The 27,177-nt window shown below is 48.4% G+C and overlaps 1 protein-coding gene across 5 annotated transcripts in view; it reads right to left on the bottom strand.

Moving 5' to 3' along the window:
• CDC27 (cell division cycle 27) overlaps positions 1–27,177 on the bottom strand; it is a 66,254-nt gene that overhangs the window by 17,587 nt on the left and 21,490 nt on the right. For 2 of the 5 annotated variants that reach the window (XM_029075323.2, XM_029075325.2), the window contains exons 3-14: positions 23,499–23,646; positions 21,402–21,527; positions 16,636–16,733; positions 14,895–15,049; positions 14,573–14,784; positions 13,091–13,205; positions 10,122–10,237; positions 8,640–8,739; positions 5,879–6,086; positions 5,069–5,238; positions 1,011–1,163; positions 183–391 (exon numbers count right to left, since the gene is read on the bottom strand). In XM_029075323.2, coding sequence (XP_028931156.1) covers positions 183–391; positions 1,011–1,163; positions 5,069–5,238; positions 5,879–6,086; positions 8,640–8,739; positions 10,122–10,237; positions 13,091–13,205; positions 14,573–14,784; positions 14,895–15,049; positions 16,636–16,733; positions 21,402–21,527; positions 23,499–23,646 — 1,810 coding nt within the window. Of the gene's footprint in view, positions 1–182; positions 392–1,010; positions 1,164–5,068; positions 5,242–5,878; positions 6,087–8,639; positions 8,740–10,121; positions 10,238–13,090; positions 13,206–14,572; positions 14,785–14,894; positions 15,050–16,635; positions 16,734–21,401; positions 21,528–23,498; positions 23,647–27,177 lie in introns of all 5 variants that reach the window. The other 3 variants (XM_029075322.2, XM_029075324.2, XM_029075326.1) reach the window with 2 other exon arrangements.

Below are 27,177 nucleotides of genomic sequence, written 5' to 3'. Positions count from 1 at the left end.
AAACCAAACATTTGGTCACTCTTTGTTAATAGGCGATACTATCCCTGAGGAACCAAAACTCATTCAGGAATGAAAAACAGAATCTGACACTTTCTCAAGTTGTTAGAAAATAGGGGGGGGAAGAAAGCCCACACATTTTGAAGGTGTTAGTTTTATCTCCTTGCCTTTCCATTCACACTTACCAAGCATTGTAATGTCTGGGGTTGACTCGGATTGCATTCCTGAAACAGGCAAGTGCTTTGTCTAATTCTTCAGTCAATACAAATTCATGCCCCAGCAGAGTATAGGCATAAGCATAGTTTGGATCAACTTGGATAGCTCTCTGGAAAAATTTAATTGCAATATCATGCTCTCGCTGCAAACTAAAACAGTTTCCTGCAGCACACCAGGCCTAGTAGAAAGCAAGCAAAAAAAAAAAAAATCAAATCACCTGAAGTTTGGTAACAAATACCCAAAGAAGCCCATCACCAAAGCTCAATCCCTGAGCCCTTATTCTACGTGTGTGTGTGTGTGTTCGGGGGAGGCACGCCTGGGCCAGTTTGGCTGAGTTCCTCCCTCTCTTGGATCTACAAATCATTTCTGTAGGGCCCCCTGAACCCACTGGGATGGTTGACCTGACCTTTCACTGCAACCACTTGGAGAAGGGATTTTGTCCCTGCTACCCGACAAGGGAAATGCAAAAAAGGACAAATTTGTCAGTTGCTTTAACCTCCATGGGAATGTAAACATTCTCTTGTCTAGAATTTGCCTCAAGCAACGAGTGAATTTAGGAAGCTTTAAGACTCATCGCATGTATTTCTGGAAAATGCCCTCATCGTTTTGTGATTGGGGTCAGTTCCTGGGGAGAGAAGAGAAGGGGACAGGGAATGAATGAAGGGGGGTGGAGGGGTGAGAGGAAATATCCCCAGATCCTAGTTTGCTGATGGTCTTGGGGCTACATAACAAACCCAAGGGGATGCCCCCTGGCTTTAAAAGGGCAAAATCAGAAATGAAAACTCAGGTCACGGCACCTCTGGGGAGTTTTTATCCATGTCTGTTAAATCCTTTGAGAGAACAGAGAGGGCGACGTCTTTCTGCAGATGCCAAAGGGTTGTAGAGTAGATTTCCATGCCTTCGACTCTGTAGTTTTCAATCCGTCTAACTTCGGAGAAGATCCTTTCAGCCTGTAACATTCCAATCAGACAGTGACTGAGCAGGCCGCTAGCTTGGACTGGTTATCAGGTGCAAAAATCAGTGGCTAGAGTAAGAGCAGTACGGGGAGCAACTTAGGACACAGGTGAGGAAGTTAGATATTCCTACTCAATCAGAGAAGGGAAAAAAAAAATCCTTCTCCCACTTCCTTTTGTATTGTCCTTGCATTTGCACCCTTTATCCACCCCACCCTCAGCTCCACAGTACTCATGTAAATATACATAATTTATCAATGGTATTTATTGAGTGCTTTCTACATGCAGAGCACTGTACTAAACTCTTGGAAGAGTACAATACAACAGAATTAGCAGACGTTTCCTGCCCAGAACCAGTTTAGAGGCTAAAGGGGGAGAATATTTATTTAAACACCTCTGTCCCCCTTTAGACTGAAAGCTCCTTGTGGGCAGGGAAAGTGTCTACCAACTCTGTTATACTATACTATCCCAAGCGCTTAATACAGCGCTCTGCATACAGTAAGTGCTCAATACACTCAATGAATTGATTGAAGATCAAGTCAATCTTTTCTCTCCACACTCGGGTTCAGGTTCCTGAAATCATCCTCGTGAAATGAAAGCCCAAATGACATTAACAGAACTAAGAACCAATTAGGCAATCTTCATTACTTAATCTGGGCCTGACACCTTAAACCAGTTCAGGCCTCAAAAAACCCAGCATGCTCCTCCAACACAAGACAAACAAGGTAATAAACACAACAGATAAAAGCAATGGTGATAAGTCTGGTGTGTGTTCATGTGGATCTGTACTTCCCTCTTATGCCTTTTAAGAAAAAGGATGTGGAAAAACAGAGAACACATGGGAAAGTAGTATTCTCTGTGTCCTAAGGAAGCTTGCAATTTTCAAACATGTTTCCTGTTCTACAGTTCTGTCGTGGGTCTTTGATCTTGTACCCCAAACACCTATGTTACTGCAGGAGGGCAGTAAGCAACGTCAACTTGACCCAGACCTGCTTAGCCCGGGAAAGCGGAGTGGGACAAGGGTACTGTATTCACCCAAGCATGCTCTCTGCACACAGAAGAGCTCAATAAATATGACTGAAATAATTAATGGGGGATACTGGGACAGGGAGGGCTCTGGAAAAAAGTGGTTCCCCTGCCCAACAAGGCATACAGCATTTTTTTTTCCAATTCATTTTCTGTTTCCCCATTATTTCACCCTCTGCAAATGGAAAATCCATTTCTGAACAACAAATTACCAATATTTTAAACAGTGGGAGAGAATCTCACTCAACCATAGTGTACAATAAGACTGAATGAATGAAGCCACCTCCAAGCAACAGGAGGGAAGGAAATGGGGTAAGACATATTTCCTTGCATGTGTCCTTCCACTGGCCCAAACCAGAAAAGGAAGCTTCTGGGGAAACAGGGTTCCCCTGCTCCTGGTTGGTGGGGTACAGAGTGCAGGGCTTTTTTTGTGTAGATGTATGTGTGTGTATACATAATAGTAATAAAAATGTTGGTATTTGTTAAGCGCTTACTATGTGCCAAGCACTGTTCTAAGCACTGGGGTAGATACTAGGTAATCAGATTGTTCCATGTAGGGCTCAGAGTCTTCATCCCCATTTTACAGATGAGGTAACTGAGGCACAGAGAAGTTAAGTGACTTGTCCAAGGTCACCCTTGGAATTAGAACCCATGACCTCTGACTCCCAAGCCCGTGCTCTTTCCACTAAGCCACTCTGCTTCTTTCTGTATATAGATTTTTTTTTTTGCTTCTCTCCTGGCTAACCCTTCCTAAGTCGCTCTGGGTATCTTCTCAGTGATGGTTTAGGGAAAAGGGTGGGGGTCCAGTGGGGTCTGCCACTGTTGTGCTCTCAGAGAACACCAGTTCCGGGGACCCAGGTCACGCCGGTTCTTCCACCGGCCGTCTGGCAGTGCGCACCGCGGGGCAGGGGGACGTTCAGGGGGAACGAGTGTGGATGGCTCAGGGAGAACTATCATGCCGCTGCACACTCGACTCTGGCCCGGGGCCTGCTGGAGGCTGGACAGACTCTCCCCTCCTCTCCTTCGGTGGCTGAGCAGCACTCACCCCACGGGCAAGGGGCCAGAAGCCCTGCCCAGACAAATCTTTGTGGACAAAGTGGGTGACAGACTCTCTGTCAAAAACACTCACACTTAAGTGCAATTTCACCACTGGCAGCCTGTCTTTGAATCGAAGGCAACTATACTCCTACTGCTAATACTACTAATGATAGAGGCATTTGTTAAGCATTTCCTATGTGCCAAGCCCTGTAGTAAGCGCTGGGACGGATACAAGATAATCAGGTTGGACACAGTCCTGTCCCACATGGGGCTCTCAGGCTCCCAGGGGTTCTCAGCCTAAGGGGGAGGGAGCACAGGTAATAATAATGTTGGTATTTGTTAAGCGCTACTATGTGCCAACCACTGTTCTAAGCACTGGGGTAGATACAAGGTAATCAGGTTGTCCCACACAGGGCTCACAGTCTTCATCCCCATTTTACAGATGAGGTAACTGAGGCACCAAGAAGTTAACCAAGGTCACATAGCTGACAAGTGGCGGAGCTGGGATTAGAACCCATGACTCCCAAGCCCAGGTTCTTGCCACTGAGACACGCTGCTTCTCAAATGAATCTCCATTTCACAGATGTGGAAACTGAGGCACAGAGAAGTGAAGGGACTTGGCCATGAATACCCAGAGGGCAGGTGGTGGGAGCGAGGACTAGAATTCAGGTCCTCTGATTCTCAAGCCCGAGCTCTTTCCATTAGGCCACACTGCTTCTTTACTACTACAACAACAACTACTAAGATGACACCTGCTTTATGCAGAGCACTGTACTGAGTGCTTGGGAGGGTATGATTGAGTAGCTACAATTGATCCCTGCCCCCACAAAGCTTATCCACCTATTTTACAATCTCATAAAATCTAGTAGAGAAGTAGCATGGCCTAGTGGAAAGAGAGCATGGGTCTGGGAGTGACAGAACCTGGATTTTAATCCCAGCTCTGATGCTGGCTTGTAACCTCGGGCAAGTTACTTCGTTTCTCCGTGCCTCAGTTTCCTTAACTGTAGAAGGTAGATTCAATATCTGTTCTTCATCCTACTTAGACTTTGAGTCCTATGTGGGATGGGGTTGGGTCTGACATGAAGAACTTGTATGGACCCCAATGCTAAGAACAGGGCTTGACACGTAGTAAGCACTCAAACACCATAATGAAGCAGCACGGCCTAGTGGAAAGAGCATGGGCCTGGGAGTTAGAGGACATGGGTTCTAATTCTGGCTCCACCACGTGTCTGCTGTGTGATCCTGGGAAAGTCACTTAACTTCTTTGTGCCTCAGTTACCTCATCTGTAAAATGGGGATTATGAATGTGAGGCCCATGTGAGACAGGGACTTAATAATAATAATAATAATAATAATAATAATAATGTTGGTATTTGTTAAGCACTTACTATGTGCAGAGCACTGTTCTAAGCGCTGGGGTAGACACAGGGGAATCAGGTTGTCCCACGTGGGACTCACAGTCTTCATCCTCATTTTACAGATGAGGTAACTGAGGCACAGAGAAGTTAAGTGACTTGCCCACAGTCACACAGCTGACAGGTGGCAGAGCTGGGATTCGAACTCATGAGCTCTGACTCCAAAGCCCAGGCTCTTTCCACTGAGCCACGCTGCTTCTCTAATTGTGTCCAATTGTGTCTAATTGTGTCCAATCCAATTATCTCTCATCTATTCCAGCATTTATAACGGTGCTTAGCACATGGTAAGTGCTTAAATACCATGATTAGTATAATTAATAAACATCTGGTGCCAGCTCTTGAAGAAACTACCCAGACACAGGGAGAAGTTTTGAGTCAGATTACAATCAACTTCAAAAGAAATTACTCACTGTCAGCACCTACCTGCATGTACTCTGAGAGTTCAAAATAAGCTCTCCCAATTTGGCCCAGCACCCAACCAGTATTGTAGTGGTGTGAAGGGAGGTGGCTCAATAGATTTATAGCTTCTTTGCAGTTGTATGAACACAAAGCTAAATAACCTTTTCCCATATCACGAAGAAGGCTCATCAAACCTTCTGGTAGGAAAACAAAAAACAAACAAACAAAAAGAGAGTGAATTAAAAAGGAAAACCCTGGGAAACAGCCCTCATTTACACTAGTGAGGCTCAGAAGGTTGCATCCTTAGAGGGCTTCTTGTGGCCTCCTAGGAAGGGGTAATTACTTAATCTCCCATACTTTCCTCCATTCAAAGTTAAATTTCAGAGCCCTTGGAGAGTTTCCTCCAACTCCTCTGGAACAGTGAAATCCAACCCAAGCAGAAGAGAAGGCCCAACCTGTCCACCTGAAGAGGGGTTGAAAGCCCAGACACTTCTCAGAAGCGATGCTGCTCCATGGGCAGTCCCAGCTTGACCGGTATAAATGGCATGGCAGCGGGCATGGTCTCTGGGGGTAATTCCCCTCACTTGTTCACTTGGCATCTGCTGCGCCCCCTTGATCTACAAAGGTTGCTCACTGCCCAAGGAGTTTTTGGGGTCCCCTCAGATGCCTGGTCCTTCACCTTGGGGGTTTCTAACAATTACTTCCCTTGTCAACATTCCAGAGAGCCCCTCCCCCGCCAAGGCGTGGACTATCACCTGGCTAGACACCAAGTGATCAAAGCTACTTCAAAAATGGCAGAGGCCAGAAGCATGAAACATTCATTCCCAGACCGACCTGCGGCTGCTTTCTGAAGAGTGAAAGCCTGGATCTGGGGGGTCACTGCCGAGATCTTCCCTTCCGAAATGATGGAGGAGTCCAATTTGGTTATTTCCAGACTATCATTGATGTTGGGCTGAGTTATCCCGCCTTTGTTTGTTTTACTTTTTGTTTTTCGGTTTGGAATTTTAGGTGGAAACTTCATTTTTAACTTCTTGCTGTTCTCCTAGAAAGGGGAAAGGAAACAGAATCCACAAAGCATTATCAAAGAGAAGCATTTCAGGACAAGCAGTTGATCAATAGAGCAATTACCCCTTTGCTTTGGCAGGCAGAAGTCTCTGGACAGGCAAACACTTCCCCTAAAGAAGAGGAAGGACTAGATATCCACCCCACCCTTGGCCCCACAGCACTTCTGCAAATACCCAAAATTTATGTTCATGTTTATCTCTTTCTCTAGACCATCAGCTCCTTGAGGGCAGAGACCTTGTCTACTGCCTCTAGTGCACTGTACTCTCTCCCAACTAACTTCTCACTCTAGGCTTCAAGGGTCTCCATCCCCTTGCCCCCTCCTACCTCTCCTCCCTTCTTTCTACCGCCCACCCCGCACGCTCCGCTCCTCTGCCGCCCACCTCCTCACCCCCCCCGTTCTCGCCTATCCCGCCATCACCTCTGGGCCACGTCCTCCCACGGTCCTGGAATGCCCTCCTTCCTCACCTCCGCCAAACTAATTCTCTTCCCCTTTTCAAAACCCTACTTAAAGCTCACCTCTTCCAAGAGGCCTTCCCAGACTGAGCTCCCCTTTTCCCTCTGCTCCCCCTCTACCCCCGCTTCACCTCTCCTCAGCTAAGCCCTCTTTTCCCCCCTTTCCTTCTGCTCCTCCCCCTCTCCCTTCCCCTCCCCCGAGCACTGTACTCGTCTGCTCAACTGTATATATTTTCATTACCCTATTTATTTTGTTAATGAGATGTATATTACCTTGATTCTATTTATTTGCTATTGTTTTAATGAGATGTTCATCCCCTTGATTCTATTTATTGCTATTGTTTTTTTGTCTGTCCGTCTCCCCCGATTAGACTGTAAGCCCGTCAAAGGGCAGGGACTGTCTCTATCTGCTAGCGATTTGTTCATTCCAAGCGCTTAGTACAGTGCTCTGCACATAGCAAGCGCTCAATAAATACTACTGAATGAATAAATGAATAGTAGAGTGCTCTGCACACTGTAAGCACCTAGTAAATGCCTTTGATCAATTGATTGGTTGACTGAAGGTCAAAGATGAGCAAGGATGTAGGCATAGAGCTTGTTGGGCTCCTTTGGCAACAGGCAGGCCATTAAGAGAGAGCATTAGCCCAAGCAGGAATTTTCCAAGTAACTTACCATACTATCCCCTGGCACCGGGATCGTTACAGTCAGTCAACAAAACTGCTTCTCTTGGGAAAAAGTTGTACCAAACTTTTCCCTTAATGCCCGGCCACTCGGACTCGGGGGCCAAAGGCTGTGGAGAGGAATGGCTGCCCGGGTCACGTCAAGCCAAGCACTCAAGGCCCATCTCAGTGATTTGAGCACTTCTAGGCTCAAATCTAGGCTAGTCTGCACTGTCTGCCCCTCTTCCTCTTCCCCATGCCTCTGATTCCTTGCACTCCTACCCTCCACTCCTCTAATCCCACACTCTCACCTCACCTTCCACCCTCCTGATAGTCTCTCACTCTCCCCATCGCCCACCACCTCCTCTGTTTCTTCCCTCTACTTTTCTCCTTATATACCTGTTTTCCCCTCTTTCCTGTCTCTCTCTTCCCTGTCCTTCCAACTCTCAGTCTCCTTCCCTCCCCCCTCCTCAGTGCTCCTTCTAACCCCTACACAGAGAGTTACAAATGAGATTTCCCGGGCACCAGGCACTCCTTCTTCTCCACCAGCCTGAGGAGTTGGGTTACTTTCCCTCCCTTCCTCCCTCAGTCGATAAATCAATTGCATTTATGGAGAGTTTACTGTGTGCAGAGCACCATATCGAGCACTTGGAAGAGTACAAAAGAGTAAGCAGACATGATCTCTACCCTCAAAGAACTTACACTCTAGTGGTGGACACAGACATTAAAATAAGTGACAGGTAGGGGACAGTGGAACAACTGTTTCCAGGGGGTCTCTCCCTTGACACCCCACCCCCCCATATGGAAAGGGCACTGGGTGATCCTCTGCTTCCCCTGCAGCCCTTGGAGATAGAGATAGGACACCGCTATAGGATACTGGTTACAGGATCTGTAGGCTTCTGGCTCAGATCATGACCATAAGGCCTACAATTTGGTTTTACGGAAGGGCACCAAAAAATGTTAATAACAATAATAATAATTGTGGTATTTGTTAGGCACTTGCTATGTGACAGGCACCGTACTAAGCACTGGAGTGGATACGAGCAAATCAGGTTGGACACACCCCCTGTCCCACATTGGGCTCATTCTCAATCCCCACTTTACAGATGAGGTAACTGAGGCCCACAGAAGTGAAGAGACTTGCCCAAAGTCACGCAGCTGACATGTGGCAGAGCCAGGATTAGACCTCATTACCTCTGTCTCCCAAGCCCGTGTTCTTTCCATAAGCCACGCTGCTTCTATCCACAGGACGTGGAAAGAGACTCAGTTTCCAGAACGATTGTCAGTTCTGAGTGGGCACTGGAAGTCACTCTCTGCCGCTAGATGTGGGGGCTGTCATGCACAGCAGCATTGGACTGACTTGGCCCATGGTCCTGTGGCCTGCAGCCCACCCACTCCGCGTTGCCACCGGGGATTACCTTTGTGGTCGAGCTGTCACTAGTGAATAGCCGGGAGCTTCTTCGAGGCAGTGCGTTAGGTGGAGCAGCAATAGTGGGGCTCAATACCTGAGGTGTCGTACTGCAAAGACAACAGTGGATTAACAATGGGATTACAGGGTACCATCCTGGACTTTACTTGCAGGGCCCAAACCATTTTCCTCCCTGACATCCCCGCCCAACTCTCTCAGACTCCTTCTGCCTTTGAACACGCTCAAATCTTCCCCAGATTCAGAAATGTTTCTCTGGAACCACCTCAGCTATCGCCCCATCCTCCCTCCTCCCGCTCCTGTCCCAATTCCTCCAAAGTCTCCTCCACGCCCCACTCGCTGCCTTCACTTCCTCTTCCCCCATTACAGTGGCAGGTTTTTGCCCCTTCACTCCCCCAAGTCTGCATTCTCCAAATTTACCAATGACCTCATCGTATCTTGATCAGACTATTGTGTCAGTCTCTTTGCCGACCTCCTCGCCTCCCATCTCACTTCACCCTCTACCCCGCTGCTCTTGGCTCCTCCCAGGCTCCTCCCAGGGCCACCTCCTGGCTCTCCTCAGAGTCTGGAATGTCATTCCTCTCATCCCCCAATTCTGCCCGAACTCAATCCTTCCCACCTTCAAAGCTCTCCTAATATCCCACCTCTTCCAAAAGCTTCCCTGACTAATAATCAGTAACTTGAATCTTAATCAGCCATTTGACCCTTGAACAGGGAGAGGGGGAGAGGGAGGGAGAGAAAGAGAGAGAGAGATTTCAATCTCGACATTCAATTTTATTTATTCTGATTCCCTTGTTGGAATTTGTTGCACTTCAAGTACTTAATGCTGTGCTTTGCACTCACTAGATGCTCAGTAAACACTTCACCCCTACCTTTTGACCCAGCTCAGGGAAGTATGACCTGATCTGTGAAATGGAAATAAAAATCCCTGTTCTCCCTCCCTGCTAGATCCTGAGCCCTATGTGGGGCAGGGACTTTGTCTGACTGGATTAGCTTGCAACTACCCCAGCATTCAGCCCAGTACTTGGCACATAGTAAGTGCTTAACGAACACCACAATTGTTACTAGAATTACTATTATTTACAATTGTTGGGCCACAGATCCAGTTTAGAAGAAACCTTTAACCCATGAGACATATGGTGTGGCATTCTCAGGAAGGAAAGGCCACTTCATGCATTCTGGGCCCTCACTAGGTCTGACCAAGCCCCAGATCCCCCAGGGGAGAGCAAGTTAAAATGCAAAGAAGAAACATTCAACTACAAAGGCCAAGTATCTTTGGACTAAGGAAGTATCAACTTAAATCTTTGATTTTGAACTTTGACCCTTGACCCTTTTTTTTTTTAAAATGCATTTATTGGCAGAGTCAAAACCGGCTTATAGAAGCCTGAAGGTTTAGAATGGTGAAGGAAGATGTTAACTAAGGTTCACTGAGGAGCTGGGGGGAAGAGAAAGAGACCCAAAACTCCATAGATACCTCGTCTGAGGGCCGGAGCTCTGTGTTTGTGCAACGAGGATTGGAGTTACCTCTCGACTATTTCCACTCTGGGAGAAGACGGACTTTGTTCCAGCTTGGCTGATTCGGGGAACAGACTGCAAAACACAAAATTTCTACAGGTTTGTTATTATGTCTCCAACTCACATCACAGACTGAGCCATTCATGTTCTTTAATGAGTTCTGATGGGATCTCGGAATTCAAACCATCTGTCCCATAACTACAACCCCACCCCTCCGGCAGGTCTATCCACACGCCTCACCCCCTTCTAGACTATGAGCCCGTTGTTGGGTAGGGATTATCTCTATCTGTTGCCGAATTGTAGTTTCCAAGCGCTTAGTACAGTGCTCTGCACATAGTAAGCACTCAATAAATACCATTGAATGAATGAATGAATGAATGAATGAGGAGAATGCTGGGGCTGGGAAGGAAACAAAATGCCCGTGGGGGAGAAAATACCAGATTCAAAGCAAAGTGTGAGAATTAAAGTTAGGAGAAAAATCACTCACTCAGCTCAAGCATGCTTTCTGCACACATAAAAGCTAGGCTTTTATAAAGTAACAAACTACTTCAGGGAAGAAAACCATCAGAATACTGTAATGAGTGGCACTCGAAGTGCTGGGCCACCATGGGGTGCTAAGGGATCACCTGCAACAATGAAGAGAGATCTGGGGAAAGGAGAACCTCTTCCTTCTACTGGAAAATGATGGACCCAGACCTTACTCACTCTTCCCACTGGAAAGCGTCTCATCGCTCAACCAATGTCGACCACAGCTGGGTGTTTTCTCCACCAGAATGCAGTGTTGATAAGAATCTCTTGGTTGTAAACTGTAACCAGACATTTGGGGAACTGCGCTCTCCTTTTCTTACTGCTTTCAAAACCTACCCAGCCTGTTTTATTGGTTTTCCAGGGGCAGAGTACAAAACTAAGTGCAGTTCCGGAAGATGCATCTGTTTGGCTACGAGACACCTGATGGCCTCTTCATCCCACATAATTCAAAAAGAAAGAGAAAGATCAAGGCCTACTAGACACAGCATGGGACTGGGAGTCAGAAGGACCTAGGTTCTAATTCTGGCTCCCAATTTGTCTGCTGGGTGACCTGGGGAAGTCACTTCACTTCTCTGTGCCTCAGCTACCTCATCTGGAAAATGGAGATTAAGACTGGGAGCCCCATATGGGACCTGGACTGTGTCCAACCTGATTGGCTTGTATTTATCCCAGTGCATAGCATGGTGCATGGCACAGAATAAGAGTTTCAACACCATCAAAAACAAAACAAAAAAGCAAACAAAAACAAATAAAACACAAGGTAAATATCATACAAAAAAAGAGTCAGGGGAACTTTCACTTATGTATATTGTCCTGGAGAGCAATTGTGAACATCACTTTTAAGCAACATCGCCTAATGGAGAGATCCTGGGTTCTAATTCATGCTTCACCACTTTTCTGCTGCGTGACCTTGGGCAAATTGCTTACCTTCTCTGAGCCTCAGTTTCCTCATCTGTAAAATGGGGTTTCAGTCCTACTCCCTCCTAGTTAGACTGTGAGCCCCATGAGGAACCAGACTACGTCCAACCTGATTATCTTGTATCTACCCAGAGCTTGTCACATAGTAAGTGCTTAACAAGTATCATTACTATTATTATTATGGACTTTTTTTAACTTTTCAAATTGTTTTCAAAAACATTTGACAACAATAGGAAATGGGCAACTGCTAGTTCTGTTAGGTAAACAGCAATAAATGTGAAGCTTGATTGGGATTCAAAATGTTACCCGGCAAAAGATCTGATTTGTTGATCATGTGGGAGGAAGAGTGCCACAAGACATAAAAAGTTAATTTAAGAGCCTCCAGATGAAACAAGCTAGTTTGGGAATGCTGATGTTTATACACAGGGACTGCTGGAAGTTAAATATCAACTCACTTAAAAAAGGACACCTACCGGAAGGGAGCCTAAAATTCAATGCTCTGAGGAGATAACCTAGCCCTAGGATGGGGAGGAGGGTACTGGGGAAGGGAGAATATTATGCCAGAACATCAGTTCTTCCTATTCTTTACTGTGTCGGACCCGAGTGCTGAATGGATTTGAATAAAAGACACTTTGAAGAAGCGTGTCAAGTTATATGTTTAAAAATAAAAGGGGTGTCCTTACCCAGGCACCCTAACTCCAGAAGAAGAACCCTGTGTCTGCAAAGCACGAAAATGCTCTGACGGTTGCAGGGATGTTCTATCTTGGAGGAACGGGTGGTTGGCTACCTCCCCCTAGCCAACCACCAGCAAGGGGAGAATGGCCCAAACTTCACTTGGACGGCTAGAACGGGGGGGGAGGAGGCAGCTCCCATCAGGCCCCGGGCCTTATTAGTTCCAGCTTGGAGAAAGCAACCCAGAATCCACAACGCCCCGCTAAAAAAAAAAAAAGTCAGCTAGTTTACAAAGACGTTTGGCTCGGGACTGGACACAATGACCTGCACTGCCCGCCTTTCCCCCTGCTTCCCAGGAGAGGCTGGGAGAGTTAGAGATGGAGAAGTGTGCGGCCCCCAGCCCCCAACCCCCACAATTCTTCAGGCTCCCGAGGCTTCCCGCCACTATGCCTCCGATGCCAAGTTCGGGAAGGGCAGGAGCGGCTTCCTCCAGCTCTGTCAGCTGGCATCTCAGATCGACCGGGCAGGGTGGCACTGGGGCCAGGTGCCTCCCCGCCCTCTGGGAAGAAACAGAGGGTGCGCCTTGGCTCACTGCCCACCCGAACCACAACCTGGATGACCTGGGATGACGACCACTCTCGCCTGGCTCCAAGCGCACTGCCACGTAACCTTGGCAGGACTGTCCGACAACCACAGACACCAGCGCGATGCCCACCCCCTCCACCTCGACCTTCCTGGTTCCCCAGGAGACGTAGCGCTGCTGACCCACAGGCCCAGACAAGGCAGAAGAGCGTTTCAAGAGCCAGGTACCTTCTTCGAAGGAGCTCCCGTGGATGGCACGTCGATAACTGAAGATGAATTAGTGTAGTTTTGTAAATAGGATCCATCTCCAGGGCTTGGGGTTTCTAGTGGCAAAATCCCAAAACTGAGAAGAGGTTGAAATCAAGTTGTCAAAAAGTCATAGAGGCCGACATGAAGCAGCAGTATGTTTAAATTACCAGGTCTAAAAAGAAGAGCAGGGCGCATCGGCCTTTGGGGCAGAATAAGCAATCAGCGATCATATTTGTTGAGCAGTTACCGTATGCAGAGCACTGTACTTTACTAAGCGCTAGGGAGAGTACCTCAGAGGTGTAAACCCGTTACTTGCCCACAGTCAAAAGTGGTAATTCTAGACTCTGCTCCCCCCGACTTCGAGACTCCAAAGAGCAAACCAGAAGAAGAAAATGAGGAGCAAGGAAAGAAGCAGTGTGGTCTAATGGATATAGCATGGGCCTGGGAATCAGAAGGACCTGGGTTCTAATTCCAGCTCTGCCACATGGCTGCTATGTGACTTTAGGCAAGTTAGGTAATTTTTCTGTGCCTCATTGACCTCATCTGTAAAATGGGGATTAAGGCTGAGAGCCCCAGCTAGGACACAGAATGTATCTACTCCAACATTTAGTTCAGTACCTGGCACATTGTAAGAGCTTAACAAATTCCATTAAAAAAAACAAAACCTGCCACCCTTGCTTGCTAATGACTTACCTGTAAATACCTTACAGTGGGACTGAAGCACCTGTTACCCCACCTGATCTGTTTCCCCAACTCCCTGTGGCTCAGATCTCCCCTGACCCTGCCATCAGAGCCGGGAGCTGTAGCTGACCCTTGGTGGCGCTGGGAGAGTCACTCTCTAAAAACCTGTTCTCCCTCCTACTTAGACTGTGAGCCCAGTTGGGACAGGGACTGTAGTTGGCCTAACTTGTACCTACCCCAGCACTTAGAACTGTATTTGAAACATGGTAAGCACTTAAAGAACAGCATAAAAAGCCTGTTGTCCCTCACCAGAAGAGCCAAGGCAGGCTTTGATTTTATTTGACTTCCGGGGATCCCTTTCCATCTGTCCCCTCCATGGGGGCTCCCGGTTCCCCCAGACATGGCACTCTGCACTGGAAAAAGCGCAGGGCTCTGGAGACTTTATAAGAGCAGCAACCCTCTCTCCTGGCAGGGGATGTCTGGCCAGCCAATCCCAATCCCACACAGCCAGGGCAGGCAGCCAGAGCCTGTCCCCGCTATCCTACCCCTGGAGGGGCACAGAAGGGGGAGGCAAAGATGGCAGTACCGATTTTTACATTCCAATCAGTTGCTGTTTGGACAGCCGGGACCTCAGGAGGGGGAGGCAGTGGGGAAGGGAGGATGGGGAAGGGGGAAGGGAAGTAGCAGTTAAGGCCCCTTCCATCTTCTCTCACTCCGTTTCCTACCAGCCCTTCACATAGCTTTCAACGATCACGCTGCCCCCTCCCTGCCGCACCTTACCTTGGGGTCAGTGGGCTAAGAGCAGCCGGTCCTCCCAATAAACTTCGCCCAGTTTTTGGTTTATTCTGAGCCTGTTTGGACAATATGGAAGTTCCTGTTCCCAGGGGAACGGGGTCTGGCGAAATGACAGCAGAATCGATGTAAGACACTGAGGAATCTGTGTTCAAGGAGTACTTGGAGTTGGAGGATTCCAAGTTGAGTCTGTTTAATTCCTAAAACAGAAGATTCCTACAATGTTAGTTCAGGCATCCAAAGGAAACCAACTCTCAGTCGATGGTTGGCCAGTGCTCAAATTCTGAGGGCTCGAGGTGGATACACTTACAATCGTGTCTTGTGGGGTTTCCATAAGGACTGTTTCAGGTTGTCGGTGGGATACACTGTGATTGGATACTAGGGTTGTGCAAGTGTTGGGTAGGCAGCTGCTAAAATTCTGCAAAGATGTTAACTTAAAGGTTTGGTCAGGATCTGGCTTTTCACCTGAGAAGACAAAAAAATAAAAAAGATTTCCCCTGGCTCCTTTAGACACAACCCTTCTTTCCTGGAGCAAGAACCGGCTTAAGTAACACTTGGTCAAGGACATTTAACCATCATAAACAGACAACCTGACCGCACATTGCTCCTGATCCGAAAGTATCAAAACTTCAACCAGGCTCTCCAATTTGAAACCTCCCCAGCTGCAACCCACCACCCACGCTACAGGTAACAATTTACATCACACAACTAGTCAGGAAGGGTGCCGGTTTACAAGCAAACACTAAGGAGACATGCTCCTTAAAAGGGATAAAGTCCCACCCGACGCTACTGCCTGGCATAAATAAAGACTGCACTTTTTTCCCCACATGTTCACAATATTATACAGCTGGGGCCTGCAGAGTTTGCTGAGAGAAAAGCAACAGATTGTCCATTCCCTAATGTCCTTTGGTCCTGCACTTTGTAGAGCTAAATTGGGCTTGCTAGAATTCTCTACCACTGCAGGAAAGGCTATTTGGTAGGCAGGTCAACAAAATTCACTGTGATTCTGGGTTACACTTGTACCATGATCTTCCTGGAGCCCTCTTGCTTGTTTTACCTATTAAACAAGTGGGTTCAGGTAAAGCAGCACGGCCAAGGCCGTCATGAGGTCATGAGTTCTAATCCCAGCTCTGCCGCTAGCCTGCTGTGTGACCTTGGGCCCCATTATCTCACTGGGCTTCAGTTACCTCATCAGTAAAAATGAAGATTGCGACTGTGAGTCTCACATGGGACGGGGATTGGGTCCAACCCGATTTGCTTGGATTCACCCCAGTGCTCAGTACAGTGCCTGGTACATAGTAAACACTTAAATACCATACTTATTATAATAATGTTGGTATTTGTTTGTTAAGCGCTTACTATGTGCAGAGCACTGTTCTAAGCGCTGGGGTAAACACAGGGGAATCAGGTTGTCCCACGTGGGGCTCACAGTCTTCATCCCCATTTTACAGATGAGGGAACTGAGGCACAGAGAAGTTAAGTGACTTGCCCACAGTCACACAGCTGACAAGTGGCAGAGCTGGGATTTGAACTCATGAGCCCTGACTCCAAAGCCCATGCTCTTTCCACTGCGCCACGCTGCTTCTATTATCTGTCTTCCACCCACTCCCACCCCAGTCAAGGCATCTGATATATCCCCCAACCTTCCCCCTACCCCTACAAGGCAGAGTTGGCACCTCCTCTTCTGCCCCCAACCAATTCCAGCCACTTTTTAGCCACGTGGGCCTTCCCTCCCTGGTCCCTCAGTGGCCAGCTAACCCTGTTGATATCAGGTTTGTATCAGGGTCTTTGGCCCGGTAACCTTGCTCTAGGGAAAAGACTAAAATGTCACGCTAGAGGATCACACATACAAGGGAAAGAGATGGCAAACTCCGCCCATGGGGCTGGCAAGCAGGCGCCACTGCAGAGGCTGCCAGAAGCTTCATGCCTTCTCCCTCCCAAGAGCTTGGCATTACAGAAGTCCCATCTTTTGGGGCTCCGTTTAGTCTGGATCCAACCCCTCCCCCTCAAAAGTGAATGCAGAAGCCCCAAACCCACCTCTTCCAACCTACCTATTTCACATAATGATTCAAAGGGGGACCAGAGGAAAGGATTTAGACTAAGGCTCTTTTGGTAACATTCTGATCCTTTGGCAAGCCGATCTGTCTTGCTGTAGAGAAAAACAAATACTTTAAAACAGAATCCAAAGCATATTTATTTCTTTAAGAAGCTACGGAATTTATCAGACTACTTCAGGCTGCCGGCAGCTCCCAAGTGCCCGGCGGGGACTTGCTCTCCAATGATTCTGAAGCCCCCTCTGGCTTTACCGCCCACCTTTCCTCCACCACTCCAGCCTGAGCTTCATCCCATTTGCCAAAGGTGACTCACATACCAAGAGAGGTGGGGGTAGGAGAAAGAAGGGGCTCAAGTCGACTCAGCATTTACCTAACTGCTGTGGCTCTGCCAAGCCCATTTTCTACCCCCAGAGAGGGGGCTGGCGATTAGCGATGTTTATCACCTTGGAGCCCGCTTGGCAATTGAGATAGCTAGTGCAGGTTTGAGGAGATTCGGTAGCCAGGTCACGGTGGAGCCTCTTGAGTGACCCAAGAGCACGTGTAACAGATGCCTGATGCCCAGTGGAACTAGCCCCTCCACTCCTCTTCCCACCTACAGACCTACCTGAGCTCTGGGAACTGGCCTGGTGGCTCATGGGCCAGCGCCGCGGACAGAGGCCAACGGGGCAAAGGATGCCGCCTGGGCAGCAATCGGGTCCTTGGGGCTGCCTTCTCCCAGTCTACCAGCCCCGCTCTTCCTCCATGCTGGGAGCTCGTGCCAGGCCCTTGCATCACGTTTGCCCACGGACTTTGAGACTAAAGCCTAACAGATCCTCCTAAAGGCATGGTGGCCTGGTACCAACAGGGAGTTTTTGGTTCTCGCTCACCAGTGAGAGCATTCTCATCACTTGGAACAAAAGAAACCTCCATAAAACTTAGCGGGCCCCCAAGCCCTTCCCTGCTTCACTGCCACTTCTCTCCTCCTCCAGACAGGGGATCAATTGGCAGCCAAAGCCATCGGGGCGTCCTCCCACCCCCAGAGAGCCAATCGCTCCCTCTACTCCCTCCCACCAAAGAGAGGAAAGGTCCTCGGGGATTGAAAAAGGCTCCGGGAACTTCGGATCGTCGGACCGAGAGTAATGTCCTCAATGCTCCTCTGTCAAGGAGGCAGAGGAGGAAGTTACTACGGGCCAGACCTCTGCACTCTTCCCGATGAAGCATAAATGACTCCCAGATATGGACATCGAGCCCAATTAGGAGGCTCGGCAAGTGCGCTCCCAAGACTGGTGTAAAGGGCCCACATCAGTTTGGTCTCATTAGCAAAAAACTGGCCTTCGCTGCCTGGGGAACCCTCTGGCATTCAGGGAGAAGGAAGCTAATAGGCCAGTACATTTTAGAGTTTCTGGAAGCATGTCAAGGAACACCATAATGGTTGTGTCCGAAAATAACCCGATCTGAGGCTGAAAGACTAAAATAAATACTGCAAGATCAGGATCGGAGAACGTTCCAAAACTCTCAGGTGTCATTCCACAGTACTACTGCTCCTTCTGTTTAAGAGAACCCTGACTCCACCACCTATTCCCCAACAAGGAAAGCTCATTCAAACTAACTTTTGCTAGAAATGGATGTGCAACTTGCAAGATAACTTTGAAAAATGCAAGCATTTATTAAGAATAGCAGTTTCAGCTTAGCCTGGAAGGAAGCGAGTGAGTTAGGGTATGAAAGCCAAAGGCAGACTAGAAAGCACATTCTCCCTGCTGTGCCCCAGGGCACCTCCTCTCTGCCGGGGACGTCATCATTATTAGGTTGGACAGACTTTTCTAGGGGCAGGTGGTGAGGATGAGGAATGGTCTCTGGGGAGCCAGCTAGAGTGTTCACCCCCTTTTCTAAAAGACTTTCAAAGTTGGACTAGGGCAGGGAGGTAGATGGGGGAACCTGGCTAGCTCCCTTCCCAGTTCAGCCCAGCTTCCATGGCAGGAGAAGACGAGGACCTATATGGATGCTCACAGCCATCCGGGTGGTTCTTTGCAGGGAAGTGATTCCAATGCCTATTCTGAAAGGCTGTGAAGTGCTCGGTATATACAGTCAGTTCTGCCAGAGTGTGGGCCTTCGCTGGATATGACGCAATGGCAGAATTAAGGGACTGTCCCTCTGGCGACACCATCCACCTGGGCCGAGCCCGACACAGGAGCGGAGGAGATGGTCACGTGCATGGCTTCGGACCTGCGGGGCGTGCTCCAGCGAGCTTGGGGTCTTGAGAGAATGCCACCCCCTGAGTTAGAGGATAGAGGTCAGAACAAGAACAGGAGAGGGAAGGAGCAGGCCCCCAACACCAAAGACTGGAATCAGCTGTCATGAGGAGCAGCCTCTGCTGCCACCACTCAAGACCCTGCCTGTGGACTGCCCGGCCCAAGGGGCTCCCTGAGGGGCTGCCTCTCAATAGGCCTCACAAAGACAGAGTGCCTTCAATACACCTAAGGGCTCCGGCTGACAGTCTCTCAAAGACCGATTGAATACCTTCTCTATTCCAAGGCCAAAGAAACACTCCCCAAGCCTCCAACTGAAGCCAACCAGTACCCCCACAGATGTGGTCTGGTCAAGCCACCTGCTCCAGCTCCCTGCACAGAGGTCCAATATAACATTCTTCTTTCCCCATAGTTCTACTGGATTTTAGTCTCTCCCTTTCAACCAATGAAGTATTTTGATTGACTTTGAGTCCCTCTAGACTGTAAGCTCATTGTGGGCTGGGAACATGTCTACCAACTCGGTCGTACTGTACTCTCCCAAGCCTTTAGTAGAGTGCTCTGCACACAGTGAGCACTCAATAAATACCACTTATTCATTAAAGCCCATTTCAATTTAGCTCTAGAAAATGAAGATCTATTTAGCGCAGGGAACATCTTGCTAGTGCTTAGAACAAGGCACCTTTCTACTTTGTGAAAGGTGAAAATTTGAAAATGAAATATTTACATAGGTAAAGAGAATCTGATCCCAAGTCTTTATTCTTGGTTCAATTTCTAAGTGGTCATGTGACTATGTTTCATTGTAAAAGATATGCATTGTTTTGGTCAGCTCTTTAGGCTTTTGGGAACGCATTAATGGCCTTCCTACACTCTTCCCTTTGGGAAACTATACTTGGTTTAGTGCTCTCTGCAGACAGGTACTTCCATGGAATCAATGACAATAAAGAGCACTCTTTAAGGAAGACCTATGTCCGATACTGCAAAACCTGAACTTTCACTGTGCTTTATCTGCACGGACTTGGTCTCGGATGAGAAGGTTCTGAGTTCCTCCCGTTAGATGGTAAGCTCCTGGAAGGCAAGGCCAAGGCTTTACTCTTCTAGTCTAAATACCCCCAGGGCCCGGTACAGGGCTCTGCCCAGGGAAAAATTTTGAGAAATAACAACTGGTGAACATTTCTGCTGGAATCCTTCCTCAGACTTGCTCCTGCTTGCTTTGTCTCCCCATTCTGTATGGCCCAATTCTTCTCTTGCCTCTCATCTCCAAGATGCCTTCCACTGGGAGGTGTGTGAAGCTGTTATTCCAGGGGGAGCCTGGAGGACCTACTGCCCTTGCCTCAGTAACCTTCCCAACTTCACTACCGTGGAGACCCTTCCCATAAAAACGGGAGAGAGGCAGGATAAGGTCTTCATGAACCTCTACAATGTGAGCATCATGAAAATCACGTGGGTTGTTTTCAATCTCTCCAATTGAATGTTGAGGGAATCATGGCATTGGGGAGGCTTTCTGCTTTGAGTTTTTATCTTCTTTTATTTGAAAAATGGAAATTTTCTTTGTCTAATCCCATATGCTGTAAACTTGCTGAAATCAGCGCTGCATCTTTGACCTTGGCATTGTCTGATATTCTAGAGCTAGGCCCAGACAATAGGGGTTGGGCCTGTGCATGGCAGTCTAGTCCCTGAGAGTGAGATAGTTTCGTGTGGGGAGAGGAAACAGGAGGGACAGGAAGGGGGTTTCTGTAGCTGCATAAGCATAGAACTTGCACTGCTCCACTGTGAAAATCCAGGTTTAGTGCTCCCTGCTGGCAGCTACTTCCATGGAATCACTGACGAAGAGCACTTTCTATGGAAGAGTTGTGTCCGATTCTGCAAAACCTGAGCTTTCACTGTGCTATATCTGCACGGATATGGTCTTGGGTGAAGGTTCTGTCCTGGTTTCCCCTATTAAACTGTAAGCTCAGGAAAGGAAAGGCGGGGTGGGAGGGGGAGGGGGGAGAATGTGGCATCTGTGTTTGTGTGCACTCACACACGCACAACCAAGTGTTTAGCTCACACTGAAGTGGCAGTAGGAGGCGAAATATGGTGGGGAGATGAGAGATCCCTCAAGAAAGACATCCTGGATAGAATGTGATCTTAGAAGGGCCTTGAGGATGGAGAGAGTAATGACCTGCTGGATGTGAAGGGCGAAAGTAAATTTCCCTTTGTACTACTCCCCCTGACTCCTCTTTTGCTTGCCAATGACCTGTGCCAAGGTGCTCCTTCCCCCAGAGAGGGTTAGACTGGTGTGGCCGAAAGGGAAGCAGGGTCCCTCCATCCCCCACGCCCTGTCCTGGAAGCGGCCCAACGGGGCCAAAGTCTCTGCTCAGTAAAAGGCCCAGCCCACCTAGGAAGCCATGAGGCTAATCTGCCTCAGCTAATTTTCACAAGATAAAAAGTAAATCCACTCAGCATGGTCTTGCAGATCTCTAGCTTACAGATTTGGAGCTGCGGCACAGAACTGATGTTAACCAGAAGAGAAGGAGACCAAAAAGAATCCCCACTTACCAGTACACATGTCCCAGTAAGGAAAGAGTAAAGCAAGCAGAGTCACCAAACTCTGTAACGATGTCATCGTGGCTTTTCTGCTTATTCAACACTCCTCCAGATAAGATCTGTTCTCCTTCTGCAAGCCTTGAAAACAAATTGGGAAGTTCAAGAGAGGAGGGTAGAAGATATAATGCTATCCAAGTGTCCTCCATGGGAGGCATAAACCCGGCAAGAATTCTGACAGGGGGGTGTCAGCACTGGCCAGGTCCAGCCCTGTCACTGGCCTCATGGTGGGGGACTCACAAGGTTGTTCGCCTCAGGAATGGAGAAAGGAGGCTGGCAGGGGGCGATTCGGAAGCCCTTTGGAGACAAGGGATTGATTTTACCTCCAAGACCCATGATTTAGTTTGAGTTAGTACAAAACAACAAAGACATTCTTTGTCTCACATTAATTTCAATAGAAAATAACAGGAAATCACTGCCGTGCTTCACCGGGAAAGAGATTTGACAGGTACCCTTTGGAAGAACAGGAGCATTCCTTTTACTAGCTCTGATTCCATGGACTTACCGACACATTACACTCTTGGCAACACTTTGTCCAGTTTAGCAACCGCTAAACTTCCTAAGCCGTTTTGCTCTTTAAGGGTTTTTACTGCTCTTTACAAAAAACAAAAACAAACCTTCAACTCTCCAAACTACCAGTAGAATCACAAAACGGCATGAATTCCACTGTATATGCATAGTGAATCAGAATTGGTAGAATTTTATATTTCCAGATCCTCTTATCCCCCTAAAAACACTGCCATCCGTGAAGTTGGAACAAAGTTCTCAAATTGCATCTTTTAAGAGAGAGGCTATAATTTATTAAATTGAGAAGACATCAATTCCAATAAGGAGAGAATATGATATCTTTGCTTATTACACCAACAGAACAACTAGAGAAAGAGAGAGAGCGAGAGAGCACAAAACTTTCTGTAGAACTTCACCAGGGCTTTAGGGTAACTCACTGAGAAACTTTTCACAAACCTTTTATGGCTGCTTCAGTTAAAGGCACCACTAAATCTCCATTCAGCCTATTCTCTTGTTGACCCAGGTTCCCTGAGTGGCACCAGAATGCGTCCCAAGATATATTTTGCAAAGGGCCAGGAGCACTCCCAGGCGGAGCCCCACAGGTCCACTCCAGCTAAAAGAAGCGACCCATAGTGGCTTATCGGGCTGCACAGCTGCCACCGCATGCCCAAGTAAGAGCCTCAAGTGTGGCAGTTCGCCAAGATGGCCCAAGATGGATAGGAGGGATGAGGGGAGACGCGGGAACAGCAACTCTCAAGATGGGGAGTGGGCAGGTGGGGGAGGGGAGAGGAGGCAGGATTTAGAGTGGAAGAGGTCTCAGGAAGCTGCCCTAAGGTTCTCCCACCAATCCCCAGAGCCAGGGAGGGTTAGGGAGAGCAGATAGAGGGTGCCAGTAGCGGGTGGGGAGTCACCAGACCCAAACTGATGCCCCTCAGAGGCACTGGCCATTCCTTGTTTTTACAGCCGATTCTGCTGGAAGGTGTCTTTTCACGGCACCATTGGGACATGACCCTATTGATGAATGAGGGGACTGTCTCCCTATGGCCCCTATTTGTACTGGGAACAGCCCGACCCACTCTGGTGCAGAAAGAAACAGCTGGGCCCCACCCTGGACCCTCAGTGGCCTCAGCCTTCCTGACCTGGGTGAGACTTTGTGTTTCTGAACTTTACCGTGTGAGAAACAAAATGACAACGCGTGGCAGGGGCAATGTGCTCCAGGAATCTATACCGAAACACATAAATCACGGCAGCATTTGGGAACCATTAAACGCCCCCCACTGGCTACTCCTGAAATTTGCATCGGTTCCAATTCCTCTGGCACCGGATTTCCCGCCACGCGAAGTCCTGCCGGAACCCGACCACCACATCATTGCAAAACTGTCTGTAGTTTCCTGGTCCAGATCCGAGATAACAGGATGGCCACCTAAGACCATCTCGAGAGCCGAGGGGAACCTGCTCTGCTAAGCTTCGCTGGTGAGAACGAATTTGGCCCTGCAGATTTCGGAAGTAGGAGAAAGAAGACAGTAGGCGAACCGCATGACTTACTTGCTGAGGTCGACACAACATTTTGCGAGCAGGTATTTGCACTGTGGGGTGGTACAACTGTGTCCTTTTAAGAGTCTATATGCCTTATATGCCTTTCCTGAGCGGTAATAACACGTTGCCAGTAAAAACAATGCTTCTTCTGAGTGTACTAGGAAAAAAAAAAAGCCAACACAGAAAACTGATTATCCTTTAATCTCCTAGGATTGTAGGAAGCAGGACTCCATCTGGCAGGCGAACGGAGACTCCTAGTTTCAGAAAGAAAACCAAAAGCAAGCAAATATTTTACCACAGTCAAAATAGACTCGTTCAAGAGCGGACAAATTTGAATCAGGAAATAATTTTACTCCCAGGGAACAAGTACCTGGACTTGTACGAGCCAGTTTCCTCCCCACAAAGGGAAACGGTAGCAGCAGTCCTTCAGGACTCTGGGGTCACCACAATGATAAGAGACCCTCCCAAGACCACTGGAAAAGGCTTAAGCTTCTCTGGGGAGGAAACCGCCAGCCCTTACCCACTCCAGATCACCTCTGCTTGAGAAGGAACGCAGCGGCTAATGTCTCAGGTTGCCACCACCACCACAGAGGTCTTTGGACAATTTTAGTTCTTAAAAAACCCCCAAAAAACCACCCACCCAAAGAGAAGCCAACACTCTAAATTACAGGAGGCTGTCCGGCTGGTCAAGTCAGAAGTTCGTGACCCTGAGGCTAGAACATGAACTGCTCATCTACCAACCTCCCTCCCCCATAACAACCCATTCACTAAAATCAGCTGGGCCACAGACAATCTAATCTGCCTTCAAATCAATCCTTCAGAGTAAAGGACTTCGGAGGGACAATTTCAGAGGAAGATCTTTTGGACCCAGAGGTAAGAGGGCCTTCTGATGACTGCGGGCAACAACATCCATCCAAATGTTACCTGATACTGTGATGCGGGAAGGGGCTAGCTGATTTTCCCACTCTCTGATGTGAATGGGAATGCTGGAGAGGCAGGAGAAAGCCTCTTTACTATGGCACAGTCTCAGGCCCCGATTCGTGGCCTGCTGGTCCCGCTGGGTTCAGGGTACACCATTGAGCACGGCCTTCTGAAGCTCATCTGCCACCCTCCCGGCGGCTGCTGCTTTGATGGCATCCCCTGGCCTGGCTCCACACCTCCATGGTCTGGATGAGTCAAACCACTTCCGGGTCCAGAAAATGGTTCCCGGAGCACAGTGTGATGTGTGCATTTCAGGGGATAAAAAAAAAATGCATTTTATGTAGCCACTTGCAGAGACAGTCAGTTCCCTAACCCCTGACCCCCAGGTTGGAGATGGGAGCCAAGTTGTCAAGGGCACATTGAGATGGAAGGAAAAGAAAACATTCTCCTTTCTCCTGCACCCCAGCCTTCGCAGGGAGCCTGTAGCAAAGGGATCTGTAGAAGCCAGTTCTACTTTTTGAAGTGAGTGGTTTTGTCACAAAATCCATTTTTGACTCTTATCTGCGCAGGGCCCATGAATGCTAAACTCCAAGCGAACAACAGGGAGGCTCAGGCTGTGCAGAGGGAATCAAAGATCCAAGCCCAGAAAGCTTCATCTCAATGCCTGAGTCGGGCCCAGTATCCCTGACACTCAGCCCCGATGTCCAGTGCCCACATGCTGCAAGACACAGGCCTGCCACCCTCCCGCCAGGTCTCCTCGGGTGGTCCGAGCGCAGCCTTGGAGGGTGGGGACGAGGGAGGGCCAGGGAAGGGGATGCAGAGGGCCACCGGCTCTCTAAGCAACCTGCTTCCCAGGCCGATAAAGAGTTCCAGGTGAAGATGTGACCTCACAGGAACAAAAATGTCTTGCCTGCATCTCCTCAATCTAGCACTTTCCATTGAAATCCTGCACGGACTCATGGCAAAGCACAAGAATTCAATTGGATCCCTCTCCCCACCCCACCCACCACCATCACCCACCCACTGATGAGTAGCTCCCTGGCCAGAAAGTGCAAGTACTGCAGGGACACGAGCAGATTCCTTGATGGTTTTTCACCATGCTAACAGGCAATCACAGCTTAAAGATCTTTTTAAGGCAGGTTTGGGCCCAGTGGCATTTACAGAGCAGGACAAGTGAGAATCAACTTTGGAATCTTTTTCCTGAGCTCAGATTTGGCTCGGGATAAAGGTTAGAAAGTTGGCAAACTGCATTAAACAGGATGCCAAAACAGAGTATCGGTGGTAAGACCTGGTCTTCTTCATTATTTTGCATGTTCCCCAGTACACGGCACACGATAACTCCTGAACAGGTGTCATAAGCACACTAAATCTGGCCTAAATAGTTTGCCTGGCGTACAGCTGGCTTAAAAAAAAAAGCACCACCTAATTTCAAAGTGAAATACAATTCATAAATCATATTTATTGAGTGTCCGTGATATGCAGAGCACAGCACTAAACTCTTGGGAGAGCATCACAAAAGGAAAAGACATGGTCCCTGCCCTAAAGGGACTTGCCACTGACTCTTCTGACTGCGCCTCATCCTCATCTCTCCTACTGCAGACCTCTTGTCCATGTCCTCCCTTCTGCCTGGAACTCGCTTCCCCACTACCCCGACAGGCCACTGCTCTCCCCATCTGCAAAGCCCTTCTGAAATCACATCTCTTCCACGAGGCTTTCCTGGATTAATCCCTCATCTCTTTACTCTATACCCCCTCAACCCCACTAACTGTCACTTGGGTACACTCACTTGCCCAAAGCACATAACTACACACCTTCAGATTTCAAACACTCTGGTCATGTCACCCCCCTCCTCAAAAATCTCCTGTGGTTGCCGATCAACCTTCGTATGAAGCAAAAACTCCTATTGGCTTTAAAGCTCTCCATCACCTTGCCCCCTCCTACCTCACCTCCCTTCTCTCCTTCAGCCCAGCCCGTACACTCTGCTCCTCTGCCGGTAGCCTCCTCACTGGGCCTAGTTCTCGCTTGTCCCGCTGTTGACCCCTGCCCAAGTCCTACCTCTGGCCTGGAATGCCCTCCCTCCTCACATCCGCCAAACTAGCTCTCTTCCCCACTTCAAAGCCCTGCTGAGAGCTCACCTCCTCCAGGAGGCCTTCCCAGATGGAGCCCTCCCTTCCTCTGCTTCTCCTCCCCTCCCCATCACCCCTACTCCCTCCCTCTGCTCTACCCCCTTCCCTGCCCCACAGCACTTGTGTATATTTGTACATATTTATTCTATTTATTTTGTTAAAGATGCATATATATCTATACTTCTATTTATCTACTTTCATGCTCCTGAGGGCTGACTACTTGTTTTGTTTTGTTTTCTGTCTCCCCCTTCTAGACTGTGAGCCCATTGTTGGGTAGGGATGGTCTCTATTTGTTGCCGAACTGTACTTTCCAAGCACTTAGTACAGTGCTCTGCAGACAGTAAGCGCTCAATAAATACGACTGAATGAAGGAATGAATACTCTATTGCTTCCTCCCACCTGCAGTTAATTTTACTGTCCTCCTCCTCCTCCGCTAGATGGTTAAGATCCTTGAGGGCAGGGATCACTTCCACTAATTCTCTTAACCTCACCCAAGAGTTTCGTTCGGCCTAAGGTAAACACCCAATAAATACTAATGACTGATTCAAAAAAGACGCCGCCAACAGTCAAACTGCACCCTTGGGAAGAAGTCTGAGAATCTCTTGTACTTCTATTCCGGTTGTTCATTCATTCATTCAGTT

This window comes from Ornithorhynchus anatinus, chromosome 11 (genome assembly GCF_004115215.2).
Source record: "Ornithorhynchus anatinus isolate Pmale09 chromosome 11, mOrnAna1.pri.v4, whole genome shotgun sequence".
Taxonomy (NCBI): domain Eukaryota; kingdom Metazoa; phylum Chordata; class Mammalia; order Monotremata; family Ornithorhynchidae; genus Ornithorhynchus; species Ornithorhynchus anatinus.
The sequence above is the reverse complement of the archived record's forward strand: the minus strand, read 5'-3'. Positions and strand labels throughout refer to the sequence as shown.